The 25926-nt window shown below is 42.1% G+C and overlaps 1 protein-coding gene and 1 pseudogene across 1 annotated transcript; both read left to right on the top strand.

The window, feature by feature from the left end:
- The first annotated feature begins 10701 nt into the window (after nucleotides 1-10701).
- On the top strand, nucleotides 10702-11641 carry LOC114703503 (annotated as a pseudogene).
- Nucleotides 11642-23520: 11879 nt separating this feature from the next.
- LOC114703381 (olfactory receptor 5A1-like) lies at nucleotides 23521-24559 on the top strand. Its single transcript, XM_028884192.1, has one exon. The coding sequence runs from the start codon at nucleotides 23521-23523 to the stop codon at nucleotides 24484-24486; it is 966 nt and encodes a 321-aa protein (XP_028740025.1). The 3' UTR covers nucleotides 24487-24559.
- Nucleotides 24560-25926: the final 1367 nt, after the last annotated feature.

The following is a 25926-nucleotide window of genomic DNA, read 5'->3' as shown; positions in this document are numbered from 1 at the left end:
GGCAGAGGAGGGTGTGTGAGGGGATACCCAACACTAAGGACCTTTGGGAAAGGCATTTTGAAAACTACTAGTTGAATCACTTGGCGTCACTAGGCCTGGCAGGCCCCAGAGGACAAGCACAGCTCCATCCCAGGTCCTTAGACTGTGAGAAGAATTCACCCATGAACCATTTGGTGTTTCTAGGCCTGGCAGGCTCCAGAGGACAAGCACAGCTGTGCCCCAGGTCTCTAGATACAGGGTGGGAAGAATTCACCCATGAGCCAGCCCAGTGCCTCTGGTGCTGGGCTGTTGGATGCCATTATACTCTTTCAGCAGAATCACCTCACCAGTCCAGGTATCTGAATAAGTGACCTTTGTTGGAAGCTGCATAGTGGCCTGGAAGAGAAGAAAGGAACCTGCAAAATACCAGTAAGACTGAGTGGGAGAAGAAGATCCACATTCTGGTCCAGGGCTCTATGCCCTGGACCTGGAAGAGAAAGCACAGGCCTAGCCAGTACCTGATGAGTTCTATTATAATAAGCAAATATACGGGGGGTTATGGAAGAGACAGAATGATAGAATGGTTTATGTCCTGTGGAGAGAGGCAGATTGAAGAGGTGAAAGCAGTGAGGAGCAGGCTGAGGTGGGTGCTGTCCAGACCTGAGCTACAGCCAAGGGACATCTGCATCTGTGGCCCTGCTGCAGCCCTGGTCTGTGTTGACGTCCTTGGCTCCTGTTCCCACTGAAGGCTGAGAGGATAGGGCTGCACAGAGTTGGATCTGTGTCTCACTGGTGCGACACTAGGGAGAACTGACCCTACCCTTGAAGCACTGGAGAGAGCAGGTGGGTACCTTACTGGGGCATCATGACAGAGCTGACCCTGTTGGCAGGTGTGGGCTGGCTAACCCTGAGGGCATGAGAGCGGGAAGGCTGATCCCGCCTCCTTGTCTTCCATGCAGTGGTGTGGGTGAGGGAAAGATGCCCTCCCCACTCTCCATTCACCACCTATGGCAGGTGGAAGAGCTGGACCTGAGGTCATGAGAACCAGTGAGCTGGCCCAGTATCTCACTGGCTTCAGCATTAGGGAGAGCCAGCCCTGCACCTCACCTCAGCAACACTGTAGAGCTGGCCCTACTGGTGATGGTGCAAGTGAGTCAACCCTGAGGGTGTAAGTGTGGAAGAGCTGGCCCCACTTCTCATCTGTCGTGCAAGGGAGAGATGATCCCTTCTTGCCCCTCACTGCCTGCAGCAGCGCCCTGCACCTCACCTGAGCACCACAGTAGTGCCTACCCTGCTGGTGGGGGCAGGGGTTAGCCTGCCCTGAGATCATAAGAGAGAGAGAGCTGGCACTGCACCCCCTGTCTGCCATGTGGTAGTGAAAGAGAGGGAAAGATGCCCTCTCCACCTCACCCCTTGCCACCTGCCCCTGCCTCTCATCAGATGAAGCACTAGGGAGAGTGGGCCCTGCTCCTCCCCTGGGCAACAAGGAGAGATAACTGACCCCCATTGACGGAGGCATGGGTGAGCCAGCCCTAAGAACATGAGTGTGAGAGATCGGGCCCACCCCTAATCTATCATATTGTGGTGTGGGCAAGGGAGAGAAGACCCCCCCCCTGCCCCTCAGGTGGGACAGCCACCACTGAGGTCACTAGAGTAAGAGAGCTGGTCCTGCCTCTCTCCAGCTGGGGCACTAGGCATACATCTTACCTAGACAACACAGTAGAGCTGGCCCTGGTGGTGTAGATGTGGGAGAACTGACCCTGAGGACATGAGAGCAGGAAAATCGACTCCACCCCTTGCTGCTTCCTTCATAGGGTGAGCTCGCCAAGGGGGTGCTGGAGAGCTCCCCCTGGTGTTGAAGAAGAGGGAGAGCTGTTGGGCTAACTAACCCAGCAATCACACAGGCCCAGAACCAGGGTTATGAGTTGGCCCATCCCATCCTCCACCCTATCTATGCTCTGCTGGAGCAGGTGAAAGGGCTGGTCCTGAAAACCCAAAGTTACAGGATCTCCATGACACAGGGCAACAACAGGATATCCAAGAGGAGTCCCAGTGAGGGCCCAATATTGATGATGTAGCAAAAACCAGAGACCTCAAATCAGATCAATGACTCATTGCAATGAACATTTGCAAATAATAATATTTAGACTAAAGGACTGTGTGACTCACTGTGTCACACTATAGCTTCCACAATGAGATTTTTTTCTTTTTTTGCTCTCTCTTCTTTTCTTTTAAATTATACCTTGTTTTATCCTTGGGGACAGGAGGTTGCAAGGGTAGAGGGCAGATAGGAAGGGACAGGAAGATGAGTGGAATGTAGATGCATGATATGAAATCCACAAAGAATCAATAAAAAGTTAAGTTGAAGGAAGGAAAGGAAGGAAGGAAGGAAAGAAAGAAAGAAAGAAAGGAAGAAAGAAAGAAAGAAAGAAAGAAAGAAAGAAAGAAAGAAAGAAAGAAAGAAGGAAAGAAAGAAAACAACTATCATAGAACTTAATAAAAATCTGCTCATATACACATACAGAGTTTAGACAGAGTTGTCCTGTGCTGAGGGGACAGTACCTCTCCCACGGTGTCTAGCTTACCTTTCCATCTGTTGCTTCTTTTTCTGTGCAGAAGCTTTTTAGACCCACAGTGTGTGCTTTTCTTGTCCCTGTGCCAAAGTATCTCCCACAGGTAACTGAAGGAGGGAAGATTTGCTTTGAATGGTTGTTTCAGCACATCCTGTGGAGAAGGCAGGACAGACAGCGCATGAAGCACGGGTCACATGACAGTGGCTGACCAGCTTTGGAGCACAAGGCTAGACGGGGAGAAGTAAGTGCCAGACATAGCCTGTGAAGAACTGTCCCACAGTGACCAGCATATGCCAGTGAGGTGCCCTGTCCCTAAGATTTCACAACCTTCCAAACAGCTCCAGCACCTCGGGAGCAAGTGTTCAAACATGAACATGTGTGGGCATTTTAGGTTCAAACCCTACTGGCACACTTTTGCTTTTTAGACCTACGCTTTACTGGTACATCCAAGAAATCATTGTCAAGGAGCTGAAGTTGTTCTTAAAGATTTTCTTTTTTTCTTTTTTTTTTAATTTTTTTTTATTTTACAATACAATTCAGTTCTACATATCAGACATGGATTCCCTTGTTCTCCCCTTTCCCCTTCCCCCCAGCACCCCTCCCATTCCCACCTCCTCCAGGGCAAAGCCTCCCCGAGGACTGAGATCAACCTGGTAGATTCAGTCCAGGCAGGTCCAGCCCCTCCTCCCAGGCCAAGCCTAGTAACCCTGCATAAACCCCAGGTTTCAAACAGCCAACTCATGCAATGAGCACAGGACCTGGTCCCACTGCCTGGATGCCTCCCAAACAGATTAAGCCAATCAACTGTCTCACCCATTCAGAGGGCCTGATCCAGTTGGGGGGCCCCCAGCCATTGGTTCATAATTCATGTGTTTCCATTCATTTGGCTATTTGTCCCTGTGCTTTATCCAACCTTGGTTTCAACAATTCTCCCTCATATAAACCCTACTCTTTCTCCCTAATAAGACTCCCAGAGCTCCACCCGGGGCCTAGCCATGGATCTCTGCATCCAGATCCCTCAGTCATTGGATGGGGTTTCTAGCATGACAATTAGGGTGTTTGGCCATCCCATCACCAGAGTAGGTCAGTTCGGGCTGTCTCTCCACCATTGCCAGCAAAAACACTGAAGACACCTTATGCTGGAGAGGATGTGGAGCTCGGGGAACTTTCCTCCACTGCTGGTGGGAATGCAAGCTTGTTCAACCACTTTGGAAATCAATATGGCGCTTTCTTAGAAAATTGGGAATCAACCTCTCCCAAGATCCAGCTATACCACTCTTGGGCATATACCCAAGAAATGCTCAATCATACCACAAGAACACTTGCTCAGCTATGTTCATATCAGCATTGTTTGTAATAGCCAAAACCTGGAAACAACCTACATGACCTTCAACTGAAGAATGGATAAATAAAATGTGGTACATATACACAATGGAATACTACTCAGCAGAGAAAAACAATGACATCATGAGGTTTGCAGGCAAATGGATGGATCTAGAAAAAATCATCCTGAGTGAGGTAACCCAGACTCAGAAAGACAAACATAGTATGTACTCACTCATAGGAGGATACTAGATGTGGAACAAGGATGACTGGACTGCTACTCACATCACCAGGGAGGCTACCTGGAAAACAGGACCCCAAGAAAGACACAGGAATTGCCCAATGACGGAGAAATAGATGAGATCTACATGAACAGCCTGGACATGAGTGGGGGTAATGAAGGGTGAGGGTCGAGGAAAGAGAGCTTGAGGAGTGGGAGATCCCAGCTGGATCAAGAACAGAGAGGGAGAACAAGGAATAGGAGACCATGGTAAATGAAGACCACATGAGAATAGGAAGAAGCAAAGTGCTAGAGAGGCCTACAGAAATCCACAAAGATACCCCCACAAAAGATTTTCTTCTTGGAAACTTTTAGTGTCAGATTGTGAGCACCTGTGTTTACTTACCAGGGTCAAGGTCGCCTGATATGGACATGAAAAATTAAAACTGGCCACAGCACAACTGAGCCTGTGACCATTTTATTGGGAGCAATCAGACTTTTTATATCTTTATTAGAGACAGACTATAGTGGCAATTGCCAAAATCAATCAGTTATAGCTGCCAGAATACAATGAATTTTCCAAACCATATAGGGTACACAAAATTAATGTCTAAGACCAATTGTTCTGTCAAGCCTTCATGCTTCCTTGACTACTGACAGAACATACAGAGAAATGCAAAGCAGCTTGAATACTTCACTGCCTGAGGAAGTGCATCATTCTCTCAGAAACTGGAAGATCAAATGTAGGAGAAAACTATGCAACAGAAGTATAAGTTCTATGTAAGCAAGAAAGTGTATCCATATCCAGTTTATTATCAATCTGTGTTACTAACTGGCTGTTCCATTTTGGAAAACACTGACTGCTGTAGGATAATGCTTTTGTACACTGATTTAATAAAATGTTAACTGGCCAGTAGCCAGACAGGAAGCATTGGTGGGGTAAGCAGATGAGAATTCTGGGAAGAGGAAGGCTGAATCAGGAGTCGCCAGCCAGACACAGAGGAAGCAAAATGTGAAGGCAGAACTGAGAAAAGGTACCAAGCCATGAGGCTAAACATAGATAAGAACTATGGGTTAATTTAAGTGTAAGAGCTAGTCAGTAATAAGCCTGAGCTAATGGCCAAACAGTTATAATTAATATAAGCTTCTGAGTGATTATTTTATAAGTAGCCAAAGGACTGCAAGGGCTTAGCGGGACCAGAAAAACTTCAGGCTACTTCTGGCCTCATGTTTTTCCTTTGGAAATTAAGAGTTTATGACTAGACCTTTGCATGTGTCCTTTCCAATTTAAATAATTTTAAGGGCAGCCAGAGGTTATAATCCTGGGATTATCATTAGACCATGGAAAGGGAACATGGGTCCAGAGGGACATGGCAATGTAGGTCCTCAAACCTGTAGGGACAGCTACTCCATGACAACCAGCTCCAGAGAGCAAATGTCATGAGTGAGTTCTCACTGCAAATGGCTTTCCTCTTTAATCTCTGCTCTCCATGACACATTTAAGAAGATACCCAGTGCTGGCCATCTCTCCTGCTACACATTGGCAGTGCTTCTGTGCCCCCAAAGGCATATCTAAGAAACAGTAGGCCCACTGAAAAGTAAGCTTGATGAAGAAATAGGTGATTTCAACCTTTGACATTAACTATGTCTCCCTGAATCTCAGTAACTGGGTGGTGCTCCCCATAACACCCACAGGGATAGCATTTACCGAAAAACATCTTGTTCTTTCCTCTCCTGCTGTGGAATAATTTTTTGTACACTATGAAGATGTTTTGCTCTTGTTAGTTTAATAAAGAGCCAACTGGCAAACAGTTAGGCAGAAAGAGGTTAGGTGGAAGAGCAGACTGAAAGAACACTGGGGAAAAGGAGAGCAGGGTCACCAGCTAGATGACGAGGAAGCAGGAGATGAACATACCATGATGAAAAAATGTACTACCATATGGTAGAGTGTAGATAAGAAATATGGGTTAATTTAAGTTGTAAGAGCTAGTTAGTAACAAGCCTAAGCTATCAGCCAATCATTTATAATTAAATAATAAGTCTCTGTGTGGTTATTTGGGAGCAGGATGGTGGGAAAGAAAACCCCACCTACACTTTCCCTCAATTCCTCACCTTCCACTTAGGACTCTTCCTTGGGTTCTTTTTCTCATGACTCAAATTCTCTGAACTATAAAAAGAATGCTCAGAAACATAGAGGCATTACCATGAGGTAAGTGATAATGTTAAATTCTAGTTATGTGTTATCTTAAGGTATGACCTTGAACTTTGTTACCCTCTTTTTTCACCCATAAAATGGCAACAATAGGACCATCTAGATTTGAATAAGAAAATGTATATGAAATATGACTCAATGTAAAAGTCAGCAATTCAGAGTTTAATCAAAAACAGTAATTTACTGAGTTTCAGGGGAATTTCCTAAGGCCAAAACATGTTTGTCTGTGTTTCCCAATTTCCCCCACCCAAAGGACACTTTTAATGTTTGCTCTTGGGGATTTTGCTTTGGAAGTCATGGTAATTTCATTTCCATTTAAATAAAGAGCGATGATTCATGACTAATGAGGAGCAAGAGACAAAAATGAGTGGTGATTATGTGTCAGAGTGTTCATGTACAAGTTGATTAGACCTGATGGAATATTCCAAACAGCTCCTGTTGTTTTTGAGGCCCAGAGTCTAGAACACAAGCCCAGGTAAAACAGGCATGGGAGATGCCCACAGCAGGCAGACAGAACTGGCCTGGTAGTCCCTTTGAAACTTCTTTGCTTGAATTCTCATTGAACAGCAGCCCAGTTTTGCCTCAGTTCACCTGATCATGTTTTCATTAGAACATGATTGTGAAGGGTCTTGATTAACTAGACCCACATATTGAAATCTCCAACCAGTATTTACACTAGTGTTTACATCAATCAGTTCTTGCTTCACTCATCTGGGAAATTCCAAATTCCTGCAAAACCCTCTTCAAAAAGAGTGAGTATATTTAAATATATTTTCCTTTTTCTCCAGTGTTTCTAAATTGTTACATGAAAAACTTTAAGATAATTATGTTGTAAAAAAAGAAAACCACCCTCAACTTGTCAGTCTTTTTCCCCTCTGGACTAAAATGAATACCACAAGATTGGCTGCTTGTCACCAGAATGCATGAAATAGTACTGAAATTAAGTGAGTTGCCGGGTCAGGAGTTTGGCCTGATAGTGGTGATTTGGTTGATATAATCTGTCAAAGTGTACAATTAAAAGATGCCTGTATGGGCTGGAGAGATGGCTCAGAGGTTAAGAGCACTGACTGTTCTTCCAGAGGACCTGAGTTCAATTCCCAGCAACTACATGGCAGTTTACAACCACCTGTATAGAGAGCTGGTGCCCTCTTCTGGCCTTCAGGGACACGTGCGGGCAGAACACTGTATACCTAATAAATAAATGAATAAATCTTAAAAAATGAATAAATAAATAAAAATAAAAAGATGCCTTTATTTGATCTCATATACAGTGTGTACTGATAAATTGTGTTAGCATCACTCTAAGAGTAATTATCATTACATTACATCATGTACTAAATTGTCACCACATCACAGGCATGTACTAAAAGGTCACACTGTATCCCACAAGTTTGTACAACTATATGTCCATTAAAAATGAAAAATTTAAAAAAAAAAACAGTAAACAGAAAGATCCCCAATGTTCTTAAAAGCTAAATAAAAATTAAACCAAAATATGACATTCTTAGCAGCACAACCAAAAGTACGTTTATTGGTGTATTTTCTTGTCTCTATTGGAAGTTTATTCCAAAACACTTGGCACACTTTCCTATACCAATATCTAGGCATGAGTCTCACAAAATGCTATCTTTGATAAGATATTGCAGACTCTGAAGGCTTGCTTCAAGTTTTCCTTTCATTCATTTAAACACAGAGTGTTTTTCCAATGGTGAGAGAAGAAGTTATTAATGTGTTTAACATGATTACTAAATCACACTAGCATTGGTGAATGACACGTATCACATAGTAGTGAAACATCAAAGTTACTTCCTTCATTTAATATTTGATATTATAAATTATTCATGTGGTATGTGAGTGTGTTTGAGTGTGTATGTGTGTGTGTGTATGTGTGTGTGTGTGTATGTGTGTGTGTGTGTGTGTAAGACAGAGGGATGGGGAAGAGAAGGATTATATAAGAATTGTTTCTTCCTGTAAAGTAAAACACTTTGAGCACTTGTCAGTGGCTTATTTTTATATCACAGGTATTACTATATTGTCCTTTTCAAAATTAATTTGTAATTTCTTTTTCCAAATTTACTATATTTCTTGAGACATGTTCTCACCATGTATCCCTGCTTTGCCTGGAACTCACTAAATAGATCAGGCTGGCTTCAAACTCATAGAAATCCACCAGCTTCTGCCTTCCAAGCACTGGAATTATAGATGAGTGCCAGTATTCCTGGCTCCATTTCACTGTTTTTAAGGGGGAAAACTATTTATTTACTTATATATTAGGTTTTTCATCTATTTAACAATGTACTTTGATCATATCCATTATCTCCTTCAAATTCCCCCTAGAGAACCTCTGCATTACTCTCCCAACTTCATGTCATCCTTTATTTCTTGGCTATTAACAACCCCCGAGTCCAATTAGTGCTGCACTATGCACGTGGGTGTGTGGCCATCCACTAGTGGCCAGTTCCCTTAGGAGAGTGACTCTCCCTCCCTTGGGAACTGTAAGCTGCTAGGAGCTCTAACATCAAGAGATTTAAATCATATTTCCCCTAAGACTGTTTTGTTGCTATGGATCTGAAATGTGTTTTCTACTTCAATGTCATATAAATGTATGTATCTATTTCATTCTTCAATAAGTTTAATATGTGAGAACTAGTACGTTCTCACACTGAATTTGTGGAAGAGTTTTTCTTTTCCCTATTAATTTAAAATATTAACATTAGACATAGAAAAATCTTATCAATATTTACATTTATTTACAAGGTATTTGCTCTTTGGGTTCATTTCTGCTATTCTAAGAATGATGAGTTATCAATGTCTACAGTATTTATTGGTATCTGAAAGTATAAGTACTTGATCCATCTTTTTAAAAACATTTTGTCTGGAGCCGGGCGTTGGTGGCGCACGCCTTTAATCCCAGCACTCGGGAGGCAGAGCCAGGCGGATCTCTGTGAGTTCGAGGCCAGCCTGGGCTACCAAGTGAGCTCCAGGAAAGGCGCAAAGCTACACAGAGAAACCCTGTCTCGAAAAACCAAAAAAAAAAAAAACATTTTGTCTGTTGTCACTAACTGTAACCTTCATCTTAAGGAAGGGCATGGAGTATAAACAACAGGCTTAACCAATAATGCTACTGTTAGTGAATCCTAACTCAAGAATTGCATAAAACAATAATACCTCTATGATTTTGGAAATGAGATATTTACTTTTATCCTTTCTCTCCATCAAATTCAATCATATTATGATGTTGGCTGTCTTGTGATCTTTTTCACCCAAACCAAGCAAACTAATCAAAATTTAATCAAGAGGGCACAGGTCTTCATGACCCAAAGGAATTTCACTTTCATGGGTCAGGGTCTCAATAGGCCTCTGCTAGAGCAATTATGCCTCACTGTCCACAGGACTGACAAGAGAGGTCTCAATTTCTCAAAAAAGAAAAAAATCAATCCCAGCATTTCTAACAAAGCAGAGCTGTCACTCATGATTGATCATCAACTCTCAATAATGACAAACATTATCTAATGAACAATATCTACTGGTGTGTACTGTGCATTGGCCTCCATTTTCAGCCATAACTGTCTCTGCAAACATTTAATTTAAGGATTTTTATTGTTATTACATTTTTTGTTGATCAAGCCAAAATAAGTATATTTTAGCTAGCTACTTAGGACATCTTAATAGAGGGTTCAGACATTAAGAGCACTCTAAACTCTGAACTCCTTACTACAACTCATGACATTTTTCAAGAAGCAACATACACCAACATTGAGATAATCTTGGGGACACAAAATAGTGAAGTACACTCGCCTCCTTTGGAGCACTTAATGTGAAGGCTGCTGAGGAAAACTTGTGTACACGATCCTACTCCACCAAAACATAGAATTATAAGTTAGAGCATTTTCCAGTTTGGAGATATAAATATACTTATAAAGATTTTTAGAAATTAACGTAAATATGCTAAATTACTTCACTTCCTTTGTTATCAGGGTAGATTTTTCTTTTCTTTTTCATTTGAGACAAAGTCTCATTATGTAGTGTTGGCTGTCCTGGAGCTAGCCTAGAACTCACAGAAATTTGCCTGCCTTTGCCTACCCAGTGCTGGGATTGAAGACATGAACTACCACGTATGGTTCTATTTCTTGATTATTTTTTTTAATTCTTGAAAATTTCATGCAATGTGCTTTGATGATATTCTCCCACCTCTCCCAACTCCTCTCACCATCTTCTTGACAATTTGAGAATTTTGAGAACTGGGGTCTTTCCACAGGACAATGAAGCATTTCTTCTTTTTCAGGGATTATAGGAGAAAAAGACAAACAGTATGGAAATAGTAATGCTATGGTTTCACCTTTGTCAATTATGCACTTTCTTATCTCTTTTCTGATCTTAGGAACACTGAGGAAATGATTGCAAGGGGAAACAGCACCAAGATCACCCAGTTCATCCTCCTGGGATTCTCAGATTTCCCCAGTATTTATAACACTGCTCTTTGTCATATTCCTGCTCATCTACATTACAACTCTGACCTGGAACCTGTCCCTCATTATTTTAATAAGGATGGATTCCCACCTCCACACTCCCATGTATTTCTTCCTCTGTAACCTGTTCATCATAGACCTTTGCTATGTTACCTGCACAGTCCCAAAAATGCTCTCAAACTTTTTCCAGGAAAAACAAACTACCAGTTTTATGGGTTGTATTATTCAGAATTTCATCTTTTCCACCATAGGGTTGAGTGAATCTTGTCTCATGACAGCCATGGCCTATGACAGGTATGCTGCCATTTGTAACCCACTGCTCTATTCATCGATCATGTCACCCACTCTTTGTGTTCTGATGGTGCTGGTGTCCTATACGTCTGGGCTCACTGCTTCTTTACTTCAGTTGTTTGCTTTACTTCGTCTCCACTTCTGCGAGCCTAATGTCATCAGAGACTTCTTCTGTGACATGCCACAGCTGTTAGTTCTGTCTTGTACAGACACTTTCTTTCTACAAGTCCTGACTGCCATATTAACAATGATCTTTGGGTTTGTAAATGTGCTAGCTATCATGGTATCCTATGGCTATATTGTCTTGTCCATCATGAAGATCACTTCAGCTAAAGGCAGGTTCAAGGCATTCAATACCTGTACTTCTCACCTGACAGCTGTTTCTCTATTTTACACCTCCAGTATCTTTGTCTATTTGAGTTCAAGTTCTGGTGGCTCCTCCAGCTTTGACAGATTTGCATCGGTCTTCTAGACTGTGGTAATTCCCATGTTGAACCCTTTGATATACAGTTTGAGGAACAAGTAAGTCAAAGAGTCCATGAAGAGGTTGCAGAAAAAGACAGTCTGTAGCTAAGGTCACAGAAACTGGTATTTTCAGCATATGTGTCCTGTCATAGTCAGTGTTGACCACAATGATATGCACGTGGCTAGAACACTACAAAATTCATGGGATTTTGGAGGAAGAAGTCTTATTTTGAAACAGACAATATTTCTGTATGAACGAATTGATTTGATGCCATGGAAACACATCTTTAAGATCCATAGGGTCATGGCTTCCACATTGCACTATGACCATCACTCATTGTCCTATATGCAGGTGTTTGAGATACATCAAGTTCACAAACTTTTTGTAGAAGACTGATGATTGCTGAGTCATAAGTCTGTGCCCATAGAGAAGATTCCCCACCCCAGGGTCCCAAACCCTTGCGTCACTAGTATAATGACATCATGTTCTATAGACCAGATCAGACCACCGGCTATTCTGTGTTTCTGAACAGGTGAGGATGAATAGGTGAGGACTTCCTGTTTGGAAGATATAGAATTGTACAGTGGCTTGATTGCACCTTCTAAATAAATAAGTAAATAAACAAATATGAAACTGATGGTTTCTTTCTAAGGAAATTGCTGCTAAGAATTACTAAGTTTGGAGTCATATACTTTTACCCATCAACCATAGCCTAAGAGAAAAGCAAATGGTTTTAATCATTAAGACTGATGGCAAGAAAGTGCCATTTACTTAGTTTTCTGATGGCTTGTCTCTGGCATCTAGAAAAGTCACAGCCAATAACCATATCTGAGCAAACCGAGGGAACCTGACATTTCTACTGTCCTGCACTAAAGCCAGACAGTTTGCCCTGGGGTAGCATAGCCAGTTGGATCAAACACTCAGATGTATTTTGATATTTCCAGCATCTGATCAAGTTTGCTCTAAGAAGACTCGTGTGTCTTCATTGCACTAATAGTCACTAAATAATATTAGAGATTAGCTGCACCTGAAACACTAGCACATACCTGTGTGTGTTCAATATTACCCATCCTGATGTTCTGTGGTTCTGAGACTGATGCAATGGTTTTAGTAGAATGACAAAAACTAGACAGACCAGGTAGCTCCGTGCATAAAGGCACTTGTCCCCAAATGTGACAACTTGAGTTCTACCCTTTTGGCCCTACAAAGTGAAAGAAGAGGACAAACACTAAATACTGGCATGTGACATCCAGTCACATGTTGTGACACTCCAGAAGCATGAATGAGTCAGCACGCATGATTTTTAATTACAGAAATGTGGACAAATGTAGTGCTCACCTCTTCTGTGATCACTCACACAAAGGAGTAATCATTTATGCTTTACTGATCTGTCTTTGTACAGCTGATTTGGATCCCCTGATGTAAAACTGAGCAGGGGGAGCCCTCCTGCTTGCACATTGACGCTCTCTACACCCACATGCGTGATCTATGCACAACCTCCCTGAGCTCCTGCTGTCTCATCTTTGCAGACATGAACCAACTCTTTATATCAGAGCTTCGCCTCTTCCGTCCCCCTTCCAAAGCTGGCAAGGCTCGTATGTAGCATGGCTGCCTCGCTGGCCCCTCTTCCCACAAGCACAGGAATAGCCACAGCAGTCACTCACAATCATGGCTTGGAACCTTTACAAGCTGCCTGTGGAAGCATCTCTCTTCAGAGCTGCCAGGCCAGATGGCTGGCTGGCATTGTCTAACTGGAAGACAGGCAGACCACAGACTTTTATGGACCACATTCTAGAAGCAAAAAAGCAGCCAAGTTCTGAAATAAAACTATGAGGTTGGACTTTGCTTCAGTGCCTGCACACAGAGGAAAATCAGCTTGCATAAAGTATGGTTTGGTATTATATGGCAGAGTCGAGTTTGTCCTAATAAAACTTCTGTCTTACAAATAAGCAATCTGGATGCATTTTACTTTATGAAATCTTTAAGAAGAAAACTTGATCCACATGATGCAGAAAAAAGAAAGCCATACACTGACTCCCAATTCCTTTCTGATAACTGAGCTGAGGAAGTGGCTTGCAGGGCACATCTGACCCCTGACCTTGACCCTCAGCCTGCAATGCAATCATCAGTGAGGCTTCCTCTGGGCTGAGCTGCTGCTTGGAGGAGTGTTGTGAGCCTAAGCAAGAAGATGTGGCTTCTGAGAAGGCCTGCACCTCTGGCCTGCTCTCCTGTCACCTCATGTATCCTGTGACAGATGCCACTGATAGCTGGATGTAGCTGAAGTTTTTCTGTGTCCCGGTCTGCCAGCAGTTGGGACAAATCTCTCCCACTAGCATCCCCCAAGTAAACACAGAGACTTATATTACTTATAAACTGTATGGCCGTGGCAGGCTTCTTGCTATCTGTTCTTATATCTTAAATTAACCCATTTCTATTAATCTATACCTTGCCACATGACTCGTGGCTTACCGGTACTTTACATCCTGTTCCTCATGGTGGTGACTGGCAGCGTCTCTCCACCTCAGCCTTTCCATGTCACAGAATTCTCCTCCTCCTTGTCCCACCTACACTATCCTTCCTGCCTGGCTACTGGCCAATCAGTGTTTTATTTATCAATCAATCATAGCAACATATATTTACAGCATACAGGACATCTCACAGCAGCTGGACAAGTTGTTTTTGAGCCTGCCTTCTACCTATTTCCCTTCTAGTTCCTGCTACAAGACAAAGCCAGTGTTCTTTCTGCATTTAACAGTTTTGGTGGTGGTGGATTTATATCTTGGGAGGCTTGAGAATTGTTCTGTATCACAGACGTTGTCTTTGGTGGTTTTCCAATGGAAGGACATGCATGAGATTTCTACTTCAGCCAGCGAAGTACTTTTATCCTAGTTTTGCAAGCATGCTGTGGCTTGACACCAGGCTTTCCAAGTGCTAGACATGAGCTCTTACTCTGATTCACTCTGCAGGTTCGCCTTCTTAATGCTAACCTGCTTTACTTTGATTTCATTAACTTATTTTAGTTAACACCACCTTAAATTTGCAGGTCATAATTGTGGCTATTTATGGGAGCCAATATAATATTTGATTTATGTATATATTCAGTGTGAAATGATGATATCTTAGTTACTGCTCTAGTGCTGTGAAGAGAAATGATAACCAAGACAACTCTTATAAAAGAAAGCATTTAATTAGGGGGGCTTGCTTGTAGTTTTAGAGTGCTAGTCCATGATCATCATGGCAGGGAGCAGACAGGCATGGTGTTAGAACAATAGCTGAGACTGCAACACCTGATCTGCAAGCAGGAGGGAGGAGGGAGGGAGGAGACAGAGAGAGAGAGAGAGAGAGAGAGAGAGAGAGAGAGAGAGAGAGAGAGAGAGAGAGTCATGCTTTTAAAATCTCAAAGCCCATCCCTAGAGACATACTTCCTCCAATGGGCCACACCTCCGAATCCTTCCCAAATTATTCCACTAACTGGGGACCAGCATCCAAATGTATGGGGAGTATTCCTTCAAACTGCTATGGATGATGTTAAGGTAATGAATATATCCATTACCCACTTTTTCCTTTGGCATTCTGTGTGTGCTGCTTGGTCCAAAAAGGGCCATGGTTTAACAACTGGATTCCCAAAATGAGACATTTAGAAGGTGGTGGAATCTTTGATAGGTTGGAATCTAATCAGTGATTACTAGCAGTATACCATGCAAGGGTTAGTGGACACAGTCTGTCCTTCTCTCTCTACTTCTTGGCTCAGGATGTGGGCTCCCCACCATTGCCACTCATTGGCCCCATGCCAACCCTAAAGCAATGGGACTGTGCCTAGTAACCTTCCTGTCTTTATCAGCTGATTGCCTCAAGCATCTTGTAGTAATAGATAGCTGACTAAAGAGACATGCTTGCTGAAAGGTAAGTTTTTAACACTGCCCTTCTCTCATCTCCAAAGGTGATTTTCCTCAGTCAGAGATTTTGGTAAAATTCAGAGTAGGAAAGGATGGAGTCTCATGTCCATAATCTTTCTGTGAGGTAAGTCTGTGTCTTTGGGTTTATAAAAGAAGGAGAAAAATTATTTTACAGTATGCTCTTGGTCACTTTGTTTTCAGTTACTAATCACTGGACTCGGTGTTTGGTGTCAGAATAGTGCCTAACTCCCCAAATGCACTTAATATTTGCCAAATTAAATCATTAACCATGGTATTTTAACACAAATTTTAGTAACTTGACTCATACAGTCAAAACTACCATGTTACTTATACTCAGCAAATTTCCTGGCATACCCTAAGAAAATATTAAATCAATAGTTCCCATAGAAGAAAATCTTTTGATAGCTCTAAGGTAAATGTGATTATTGCTAACTATTTAATGATTCAGCATATTTTACCAAAACAACATATTTTATTGCTAATTATATATAGAAATGCCATACTAGAACACATTACTCTGCGTGCTAAATTTAAAGAGCTTATAAACTAGATTTATCTTTGAGATAACTCCCTGCAAGTTATTGATCAGGAGGGTTCTAAAGCAGCCACAAAAACACAAGCTATTGCCTTTGCCCCTAGTAGTCCACCACAGCAAAATGGCAAGACTATTGCTAAATATACCTATAAGTGCCTGCACTTACTTACCAGGGCCAAGGTCACCCGATATGGCCATGAGGGATTAAATCAGGCCAGTTGGAGGGGCCTTCGAACCACTGAGGCTATGACCATTTTATTGAGAGCAGTCAGACTTTCTATGCCTTTATCAGAAGCAGAATATAATGACAATTGCCAGGACCACTACAATTGTAGTTGCCGGGATACAGCGAAGTTTGCAAGCCATACAGGGTCCACAAGGTTAATGTCTAAGACCCACTGTCCTGTCAAGTTTCCAGGCCTCCTTGACTACTGACAGAACATACAGAAAAACACACAATGACTTGAACACTTCACTGGCTGAGGGAGTGTATCAGTCTATCAGGAACTGGAAGGCACATTGTGCCCTAGGAGCTGTGGACTCTAACTTGAGAAACCTATGAGGCATGCCTCTCAAGGAAGCTAGGCCAGGCCAACTCTTTGGATCCCTGCATATTCCACCCATTTCTGTTTCTACCTCAACATCATGCCTTCTCCTCCAAAATGAACTGAATTCCCTTAAACTGTAAGACAAAATTTATCATTTCCCTAGCATATTGTTTCTGACAAGTATTCTATCTCTGCTACAAGAAAAGTAACAACACAGATAGTTAAGAAGAACCAAAAAAGTGTGATTGATTCCCAATACATCACCCCAAAAATTAAGGTAGCAGAACTTTCACAGGGTGGGCAGGGCTAAAAACTGACCTTTCCACTGAAATTTTAATGCACAAAAATGTAACAGTGAGATTTCTAGGCCAGCCCTTCCACTCCTTTTGTGGTTCACACAGCCTTTCTGAATGCCTATCATCACTCTGGCCAAAGATCAAACTCTCTAGCCAAAGGAATTGGATCAGACTCCATGGACCCAGGACCATGAGCTCTATATACACATAGGAGGGAAAACTAAAGCAGAAGGTAAGATCATAGCTACATGGTGAGGTGTTGGAGCCCACCCTTCACCATACACTTATTCTACTCTATCTCATTACTTCTTGGGGCACTTCTTGCTGGGTTGGTGCTTCCTAGGAGACAGGAGGCTCCTATACAGAGCCAAGGCTCCCCAAGACAAAATAACTGGTTGTGCCTGTAGCAGGATTCCACAGATCAACCACAAATCCCTGAAGGATCAATAGCAGAAGCCCAGTCAATCACAGCCCATGACCACAAATGTCAAGCTTCACACTTCTATCTTTAAAAGATAGACTTTATTTTTTAAAAAAAAAAAATCTATCCAAGCATTGGTGGTGCCCGCCTTTAATCACAGCACTCAGAAGGCAGTCAGGTGAATCTCTGTGAGTTTGAGGCCAGTCTAGTCTACAAAGCGAGTTCCAGGACAGTCAATGCTATACAGAGAAACGTTGTCTAGAAAAACAAACAAACAAGCAAAGACAAATATGGTTCCATATCAAAACTTAGGTACAGGGTCTATCCAGTGAGTATTCCTACCCTCCCCATCCATGCCTTCTCCCCAGTGCACCAAATCTAGCCAGGTCCCACATCCTGTGTCTCAACCTACTATGCCCTTCCTTGCTTGTACCACAATTAATTTCTATTCTTCTTCCAGGACCTCCCCTACCTATGTCCCAACGAATAGGCCCTGATCATACAGCATCCAGTCTTTCCTGTGATTTTATAAATTTTTCACATTCCTTGCTTATCTGATCTAGATCCTCTATTTTATCTTTAAGACCTAATAGTCTGTCTTCTGCTTGATTCATTCTACATGTAAGTCTTTCCTTTTTGTTTTGTAATTAGGCTATTTGGGTTTTTCAATTCCATCTACATTTCAGCTTGAGTCTTCTTTGGTGTTTCTATCTCCAGAATGAATTCCATTCTCTAGTCTTGTGTTGACTCTGTCATTTCCATTATCCTTGTGTCTGTTTAGTTGGGCATGTATTCTCCTTAAGCATTCCCCTTAATTTCACTGAGCTATTTCTTTGTGTCTTCTTTAAACTCCTTTGAAGTGCGAACCTAATTAGTCTTAGTAATAAAAACCAGGAGTCAAATATCAGAATAATAACCTGAAAGATCAGAGAAGCAAAGGAGCAGCCACTAATGATTTCTTACCTCTCCAGATCCTCAGACCAAAAGGGGGCCAAAATCCTGTCTCTACCTGCCTTATATTCCTGTCTCTACCTCCCGATTGTGCTGGAATTAAAGGCCTGAGCATCCCAAATGCTGAGATCAAAGACTTGAGTCTCCTAAGTGCTGGGATTAAAGATGTGCACCACCACTGCCAGGCTCTATGGTTAACTAGTGGTTGGCTCCACCCTATGATCTCCAGCAAGCTTTATTTGTCAGAACACAAAATATCACATGAAACTCCTTGAATTTTTTGATGAAGTTTATGATTATTCCTTTAAATTCTATGTCCTGGAGTTCATCTAGATAATTCTCATTGGCAAGCATTTCTAGAGGACTTGCAGGTTTGGGAGAGAATATACTGGCTTAATCTTTCATGTTGTTGTTATTTCTGCAATGAGATCTGAGGATGGGGACTTCCTTTGTTACTTCTGAGTTCATTATGGATAAAGCACGTTGGAGAAGAAAATAGGATGTGGGGGCAGATTGGGCCTAGGAGTTAAAAATGGCTTGGGTGAAATGAAGTAAGGTGGGCAGAAGGACTGAGCTGGTGTACAGGACATACTTCCTATTCCAAGCCTTAAGTGTGGAGCTAGATCTGTCTGGTAAGAAAGGTTGGATATGACATGGGAGAGTCCTGTGGTCTGGGCTATGGAGGCTCCTGGCCTAAGCCTGACTCTAGCAGTGAAGACAGGGAAGGCCAGACTAGGCTAGTATACTGGGGACCCTAGCTCAGTCTGATGGGTTGCAGAAAAGATGTGAACAGCAGGTCAGGGGTACTTATTAGACTAGACCCTAGAGGGGATTGGGAAGCCTGGGTACCTAGTAGGGTGGTGGAGGCGGCCCAGAAAGGACCTGTGAATGGTTGCAGGTATGGCAGATCCTAGCAGAAGCCTAGAGGTTGACTTTGACATAGGCAGGGTGCAGACCCTAAACAATAGTTTAAAATATTATCTTGTGGGCTAGAGAGATGACTCAGAGGTTAAGAGCACTGGCTGCTCTTCCAGTGGTCCTGAGTTCATATCCCCAGCAATCACATGGTGGCTCACAACCATCTGTAATAGGATCTGATGCCTTCCTCTGGCATGCAAGTATACATGCAGAGCACTCATATGCATAAAATATAAATAAAATTTAAAATATTGTCTTGTCACACACATCTAAGTCCAAGGTTTTAAAGGGATGAATGAAGACAAAATAGGAGCTAGATGACAGTCACATGCAGAAATGGTCATCTTATGTATCTGAATAGACTGGTTTTCTCCATAGTCTGAGTGGTCATTCTTACTCCCTCCAAGATGCTCTTCCCAGATACTGCCCGGTTTTTTTCTGAAGGAAAAATCAGAACCTGGGGACCAATAGACATCAACTTAAACCTTGTTGGTATCTTAGTACAACGGATTGACCATTTTTTCTCCCTATACATTTAAATAGAGAAGATAGCAAGGTCAGATAGAGCGAAGAGGAAGGGATCTGTCTTGGTGTGTTCTTTGGGGACCTTCAATACTATTTGTCTTTTCAAAGTTTCCTTAAACACATTATCTAATTCTTTCTCTTTCTCTCTTCATTTCTGCCATTATGCTCCTTCTGTCTTTTCTTTATTCTTTAAAGCAGGCAGCTACACAAACATGAGGGGAAAGAAGAGATCTATTTGTCACTTTTTTTTCATTCCCAAATACCTGCGACATCTTTTTGAATATGTTCCATCCATGTAGTCCCATTTAAAAGTGAAGAAAATTGGTCTAGGATAAGAAAATAGAGAGTCTGAGAATCCATTGCAAGGAGTCTGACTCAGAGCTGCACAGAGAAGTAGTGATGGCTTCTATGGAAAACTGGCATAGTATCTAACAAGGTTAGGCATGGCCTCTATATGAGATCCAGGACTCTTTCAGGATGAAAGGAAGATTTGTTGATTTCAAAATGTCTCAAAAGATGAACACACTCCCAAGAGGGTGTGGAGTCTGAGCAGGGGACTGCCTCCTAAGGCTGGTCTCTCTTCTATGACCCAGGAGACGCATTATTTATGGTTTGTGTGGTTTTAATTGGTTTCCTTTGGTGGGAGTTGTGCATTCAGTTCTTTTCTTACATGTGACCTAGAAAATTCACAAGTACTTGAGACCCTCTTGCTCCACAGCTGGACCATTGCTGAAGAAGGCGGAGGGAAGTCAACCTTGCTAACAATAAACCATGTGCTCAACTGGAAGTAGTGAAGAAATGAGATTCTCCCAGATCCCAGAAATGGAAACATTTATTGGTCACTTCAGAATACCTGTGTGCACCACAAAGTAGAAGGACTTGGATCACAAGAAAAGGAAATCTTTCTAAGGTGAGTCCCTTCACCTCCGTAACAAGGTATGTCAAGGGGCTCAGATCCAGGTACAATTTTACAGATTTACAAATAGCTTTGTCTCATCCTCCATCAATGCAAGGTTGTATTGCTTTTGTGTAGCTTTTGAAACACAGACGTTAGATCTGTAGAAGGTTGACCTGAATATGTAGGCTGTGTGACCACACATTAGCATGTGGAGAATGGGGACCAGATGGGAGGTCTGCAAAGCCTTTCCTCATTCAGTTGGTGTTGAGGTCTGCAAACACAGACTCAGAGGTGTGGGTTGATGTTGAAGCACCTAATCTACCTGATTTCTTTCATTCCCAGCACTCGGGAGGCAGAGCCAGGTGGATCTCTGTAAGTTCGAGGCCAGCCTGGTCTACTGAGTGAGATCCAGGTAAGGTGCAAAGCTACACAGAAAAACCCTGTCTCAGAAACCCCCCCCCAAAAAAAAAGCATTAACTTTGTAAAAACTATTGTTCCCTAATCGATCAAATCTAGTATAATTTGATGAACATTCTAGATTTGAAGTCAGAAAGCATCTCCTGCTTTGGTTGTTTGTTTGTTAAGATTGCTTTCCCACGGTAGGGTAGGGATAATCAGCAGCAATTCAGTAAAAATTTCAAAAGGCTGGAAGAAAGACTTTTAATGTTTTCATAATACAGAAATGATAAATACTTGAAAAGATAAATATGTTTAGCCTGCTTTAAAGGTTGTAAAATGCAAACATGTACACAAAAATTTTTTTTACATGGTCATGTCATTAGGGGTTTTTTTTTTGTTTCTGTTACAAACATTATCTTTTATTCCATGACCAGATTAGGGAGATGGCTCAGCTGTGACGTGCTTGCCATGTAAGTATGAGGACATGAATTAGGATCCTCGGCACCATGTAAAAAGCCAAGTGTTTGACATGAGGACATGAATTAGGATCCTTGGCACCATGTAAAAAGCCAAGTGCTTGACATGCACCTGTAACCTAGTATTGAGGAGGCAGAGATAGGTGGATCCTTCGAGTTCTCTGGCCAGTCAGCCCAGCCAAATTTAAGAAGTCCAGGTTCAGGAAGAGCCTTCTCTCAAAAATTAAGATAGAGAGTAAATGAGATAGACACTCGATGATGATCTGTATTCTCTACATGCATATACACACACGTGTACATGTGCACACACGAGGTGCATGACCAGCATTGAGGGATATTTATTTTGGAGACAAGATCTCACTATGTTGTATCTGTTGGTCTATAACCTGTGAACTCAAGCAGCTCTCTACCTTATCCTCGTGAGTGGTGTGGCTACTGGCATGCACCAACAGACCGGACTATGAAGAACTTTTCAACTATGAAAATGCTTAACTGGTATTAGCAAAAAGAAGAAGGGTGGAGAGGGGGAGAAAGAAATGAAAAGAGGAATTAATGTTGTGCTTGGGGCTTTACAATTAGTCCTATCTGCATTGTTCCTAACAGACAAAGTTTTTCATATTTTGTTTCGGACAAAAGTTGGCTTAGTCATACTTTTTTTTTTCAGTGTCAGCTAAGTAAATACTATGGAGCGCTGTCAGTCAAATATCTTAAAGGAAAAGACGGTATCAGAGATACTACTTTTTGATGTCATCTTTCATTTTCCTTCTCTTTCAATTTTCTGAACAAGCAAAAGTGGAGGTTGACCCCAATGAGGAAGGAAAATTTCTCACAAAAAAAAAAAGTGAGAAAAAGCTGAGGGGAAAGGCCAAGATAAGTTTTATCTGAAACAAAAAAAAGAAATACTAAGCCTTTTTCATTAGTAGGAGGCAACTGAAAACAAGGCTTAGTTAGAAATAGCAATCCCTAGTGGATGAAGAAACAATATGGCAAGGTAAAGGTACCTCTGAGATTAGCAATATCATGGCAGGTTTAACCCAGATCTCTGTGGTTTTTTTCAGCCATTTTCTCTCTCAGAGTTACTTGGGTGAATGCTCAGCAGGTGCAACTATGGAAAATGGAGAATTTCAGGTCATCCATTACTAGAGTCATTTTGAAAAGTAATGTATTACCTTGTAGTTCTTCTTCCTCAAAGAGGATAAATTACCCTCCCTTTCATGGAGAAATGTTTATGAAAAATATATTATGGTTGTCCGTGTGTGTGTGTGTGTGTGTGTGTGTGTGTGTGTGTGTGTTCTATGTATATGTTTATGTGGATATGTGCATGTGTGTTTGAAAATGTGTGTAGAGGCCAAGAATTAGACATCAGGTATCTTGATGACTCTCCACTTTGGTTTTTCATCTGTTTGTTTTTTGTTGTCTTGTTTTGTAGTTTGTTTTTGAGATGGGGTCTCTCACTGAATATTGTCATTAATGGCTAGACTGGATAATCAGCTGCAAAAATCTCACTGTCTGCACTGGCCCGCATCCACCCAGCACTGAAGTACAGATGTACTCTACCAGCCCCTGGCTTCTACATGGGGGCTGGGACCAGCATCAAGACTCGGGTCTTCATGCTTGAGTAACATGCACTAATGGACCCAGCCTTAGTTGTCCTGTTCCTGACAGCACTTTCAATGGCCTTCTCATTGCCCTGTTCATTTGCACAACAGTGTCTCTGAATAAGTTCTGTTGATAAGGAGACATTTGGAAAGAGAGTCTTAACACCTAGAAGTCTCCCACGTTCTCCCTTTCTGCCTGCATCTAGCGTGTAATAGCCCACAGGAATGTGTGTCTTCTTCATACTACATGGGGTTTCTAGATTATAATTATGCCTCCACAGGGACATTTTTACATTTTATGTGGTCATAGACTTTTTATAAGAGGCTTTGAATTACCAAGCTCACCAAAAACATTGGTTTCCATGCAACAGTTCTTAAATAAGATCAAAGCAGGGATTGCTATACTTTACTGAGAAACAATGAGGCTCAACATTCTCAGATGGAATGGGGATTTGGAAGATGACTAATAAAATAATCTCCTTTTCTCACCTTTCCTTAGCAGGTGATGCCAAGCAGATCTGTGTCAGGAGATGAAAACCACACCTCTGTGGACACGTTTGTCCTCCTGGGGCTCCTGGACCAAACAGAACTGCAGCTCATCCTTTTTCCAGTCTTCCTAGGGACCTACCTCATGACTCTGATTTGGAACCTGGCCCTCATAATCCTCATCAGGATGGACTCTCACCTGCAAACACCCATGTACTTTTTTCTCAGTTTCTTGTCACTTATAGATATCTGCTATTCTTCTTCCATCAGCCCAAGGATGCTTTCAGACTTCTTAAAAGTTGAGAAAACGATTTCCTTCATTGCCTGTGCCACTCAGTATTTTGTTTTGGCCTGGATGGGTATGTCTGAGTGCTGCTTGCTGGCTGCCATGGCCTATGACAGGTATGTGGCCATCGGTAGTCCTCTGCAATATTCAGCCATCATGGCCCCAAGCCTTTGCTGGAGGATGGTGGCTGGTGTCTGTGGGAGTGGTTTCCTTAGTAGCCTTGTTCAAACAGTTACTTGTTTTAATCTCTACTACTGTGGACCAAATGTCATTCACCATTTCTTCTGTGACATGCCTCAGATCCTTCCCTTGTCTTGTTCTGATCCCTTCATCAGCCAGTTGGTTCTTTTCCTGGCAGCTGTTTTTGTTGGGTTTGGCTCTTTCCTTGTTATCCTCTTATCCTATGTCTTCATTGCAGTTTCTATCCTGAAAATTGCCTCGCTCAAAGGCTGTATCAAGGCCTTCAAGACCTGCGGCTCCCACCTGGCGACAGTGACCCTCTTCTATGGCACAGTCCTCTCTGTGTACCTGCACCACAGCTCTCAGCACTCCACAAAACAGGACAAGGTGCTTTCTGTGGTCTATGCCATCCTCATCCCCATGTTAAACCCTCTGATCTACAGTCTGAGGAATACAGAGATCAAGGGGGCCCTCAAGAGAATGATGAAGAAGGCAGCACATCCACCTCAGAAAGAGTAGCATCTGGGCAGGTACCATCCCCAAGAGGAAGGCAGAAGTAAGAACATGGAGGACACCTTCTGTAGACCTTTCATATTAACAACTGGGAATTGTAATAACCTGGCTTCCTTGACTCCTGCTGTTACTGTGTTAGCTGTTTCCAGGTGGTCTGTCTAAGACAATGTCATTGAAACGGAACACAGTTTTAAAAACTTGCTTTTCAGTGTCTTTTGGTTATGGCAAGTCCTTTGCACTCATGAGCTCAGCACCTATGGTTGCCTACACAAGGCCTAATCAACAATATCAAGCCAATCAAACATGTTACCGCAGCTGGAAAGGGAGCACACAAGCCCTCACCCCTAAGGTGAGGAAATATTTAACAGTTGATGACTGTTATAGGATGGAGAATTATTTTTAAAGGGGATGGTCTTCACAGTTGGGTGGCTGTCTACCTGTGCATATATAGGTAGCACTAACTGGACTCAGTGGTTTTTTTTTAATGGAGGGCATGAAATTGAAAGGGGAATGTGATGATGATGGGAAGGATAGGAAGGTGGTAGGAGGTAGATATGAGCAAAGCACATTACATGAATTTATGAAATCCTCAAATATTTTTAAAAAAGAAAAAAGTCGCTGGTATTAGTAACTAGGTCCCAGATAGATAAAACCTTAACATCACAGCGATTTTTAGAACAAAGTGTGTTTTAAGAGCTAGTACACATACAGAGATGGCAAGAACCAGGAGTGAACACAGCTCTTTCATTTCTTCACTGGTTGTAGTGGTTTTAATTTAGCAATTTTTACATTGCAGTAAGCATAAAGCTGTGTGATGCATGAAATAACTCTATGGAAATTGAAAATTAGTTGAAATAAATTTTTTTATAATATTAGGCCCAAGCAGAAATGCAGAATGAGAATAAATGAATGATAAAGACAGAAGGGGAAGGGAGAGAGGGAAGGAAAAAAGGGAGTGAAGGAGAGAAATAGGGGAAGGAGAGGAAGAAGAAAAGGGGAGAAAGGGAGAGGAGGGGAGGGCAAGGGAGAGTGTGGAATGGGAGAGAAGGGAAAAGAAGAGAGAAGAGGAAAGAAAGGAAAAATTAGAAGAGGAGAGAAGACATCGTGTGGACATACAATGTTCTTAGGCTACTTCTCAAATAAATAATCCTTTCCCTCTGATTTGAAGAAGCTTCATTGAAGCAGTAAGATCAAAAGTTCAAGGTCACACTCAGCTATGTAGTGGGTTTTAGGTTAGTCTGGGCTACATAACCCTAAATAAATAAATAATAAGGCATGATCGTATTTGTATGTGACATCTTTAAAAGGGAGAGAGAGGAAATAAAGGAAGAAAATATCAAATACAGATAGGTTAAAAAAATAAAACAATGGATATGGAGGTGGGGTATGCCGAGGAGGGAATGGGAGATACAGATTAAAGAATTGAATTCAAAGTAGGAAATTGGC

The sequence above is a fragment of the Peromyscus leucopus genome, chromosome 1 (genome assembly GCF_004664715.2).
Source record: "Peromyscus leucopus breed LL Stock chromosome 1, UCI_PerLeu_2.1, whole genome shotgun sequence".
NCBI lineage: Eukaryota > Metazoa > Chordata > Mammalia > Rodentia > Cricetidae > Peromyscus > Peromyscus leucopus.
Note: the sequence above shows the minus strand (reverse complement) of the source record. Positions and strands in the feature narration are given on the sequence as shown.

Bases quoted from the DNA above. Each gene is read 5' to 3' on its own strand.
- LOC114703381 (XM_028884192.1), top strand. From the start codon at position 23,521: ATGCCAAGCAGATCTGTGTCAGGAGATGAAAACCACACCTCTGTGGAC.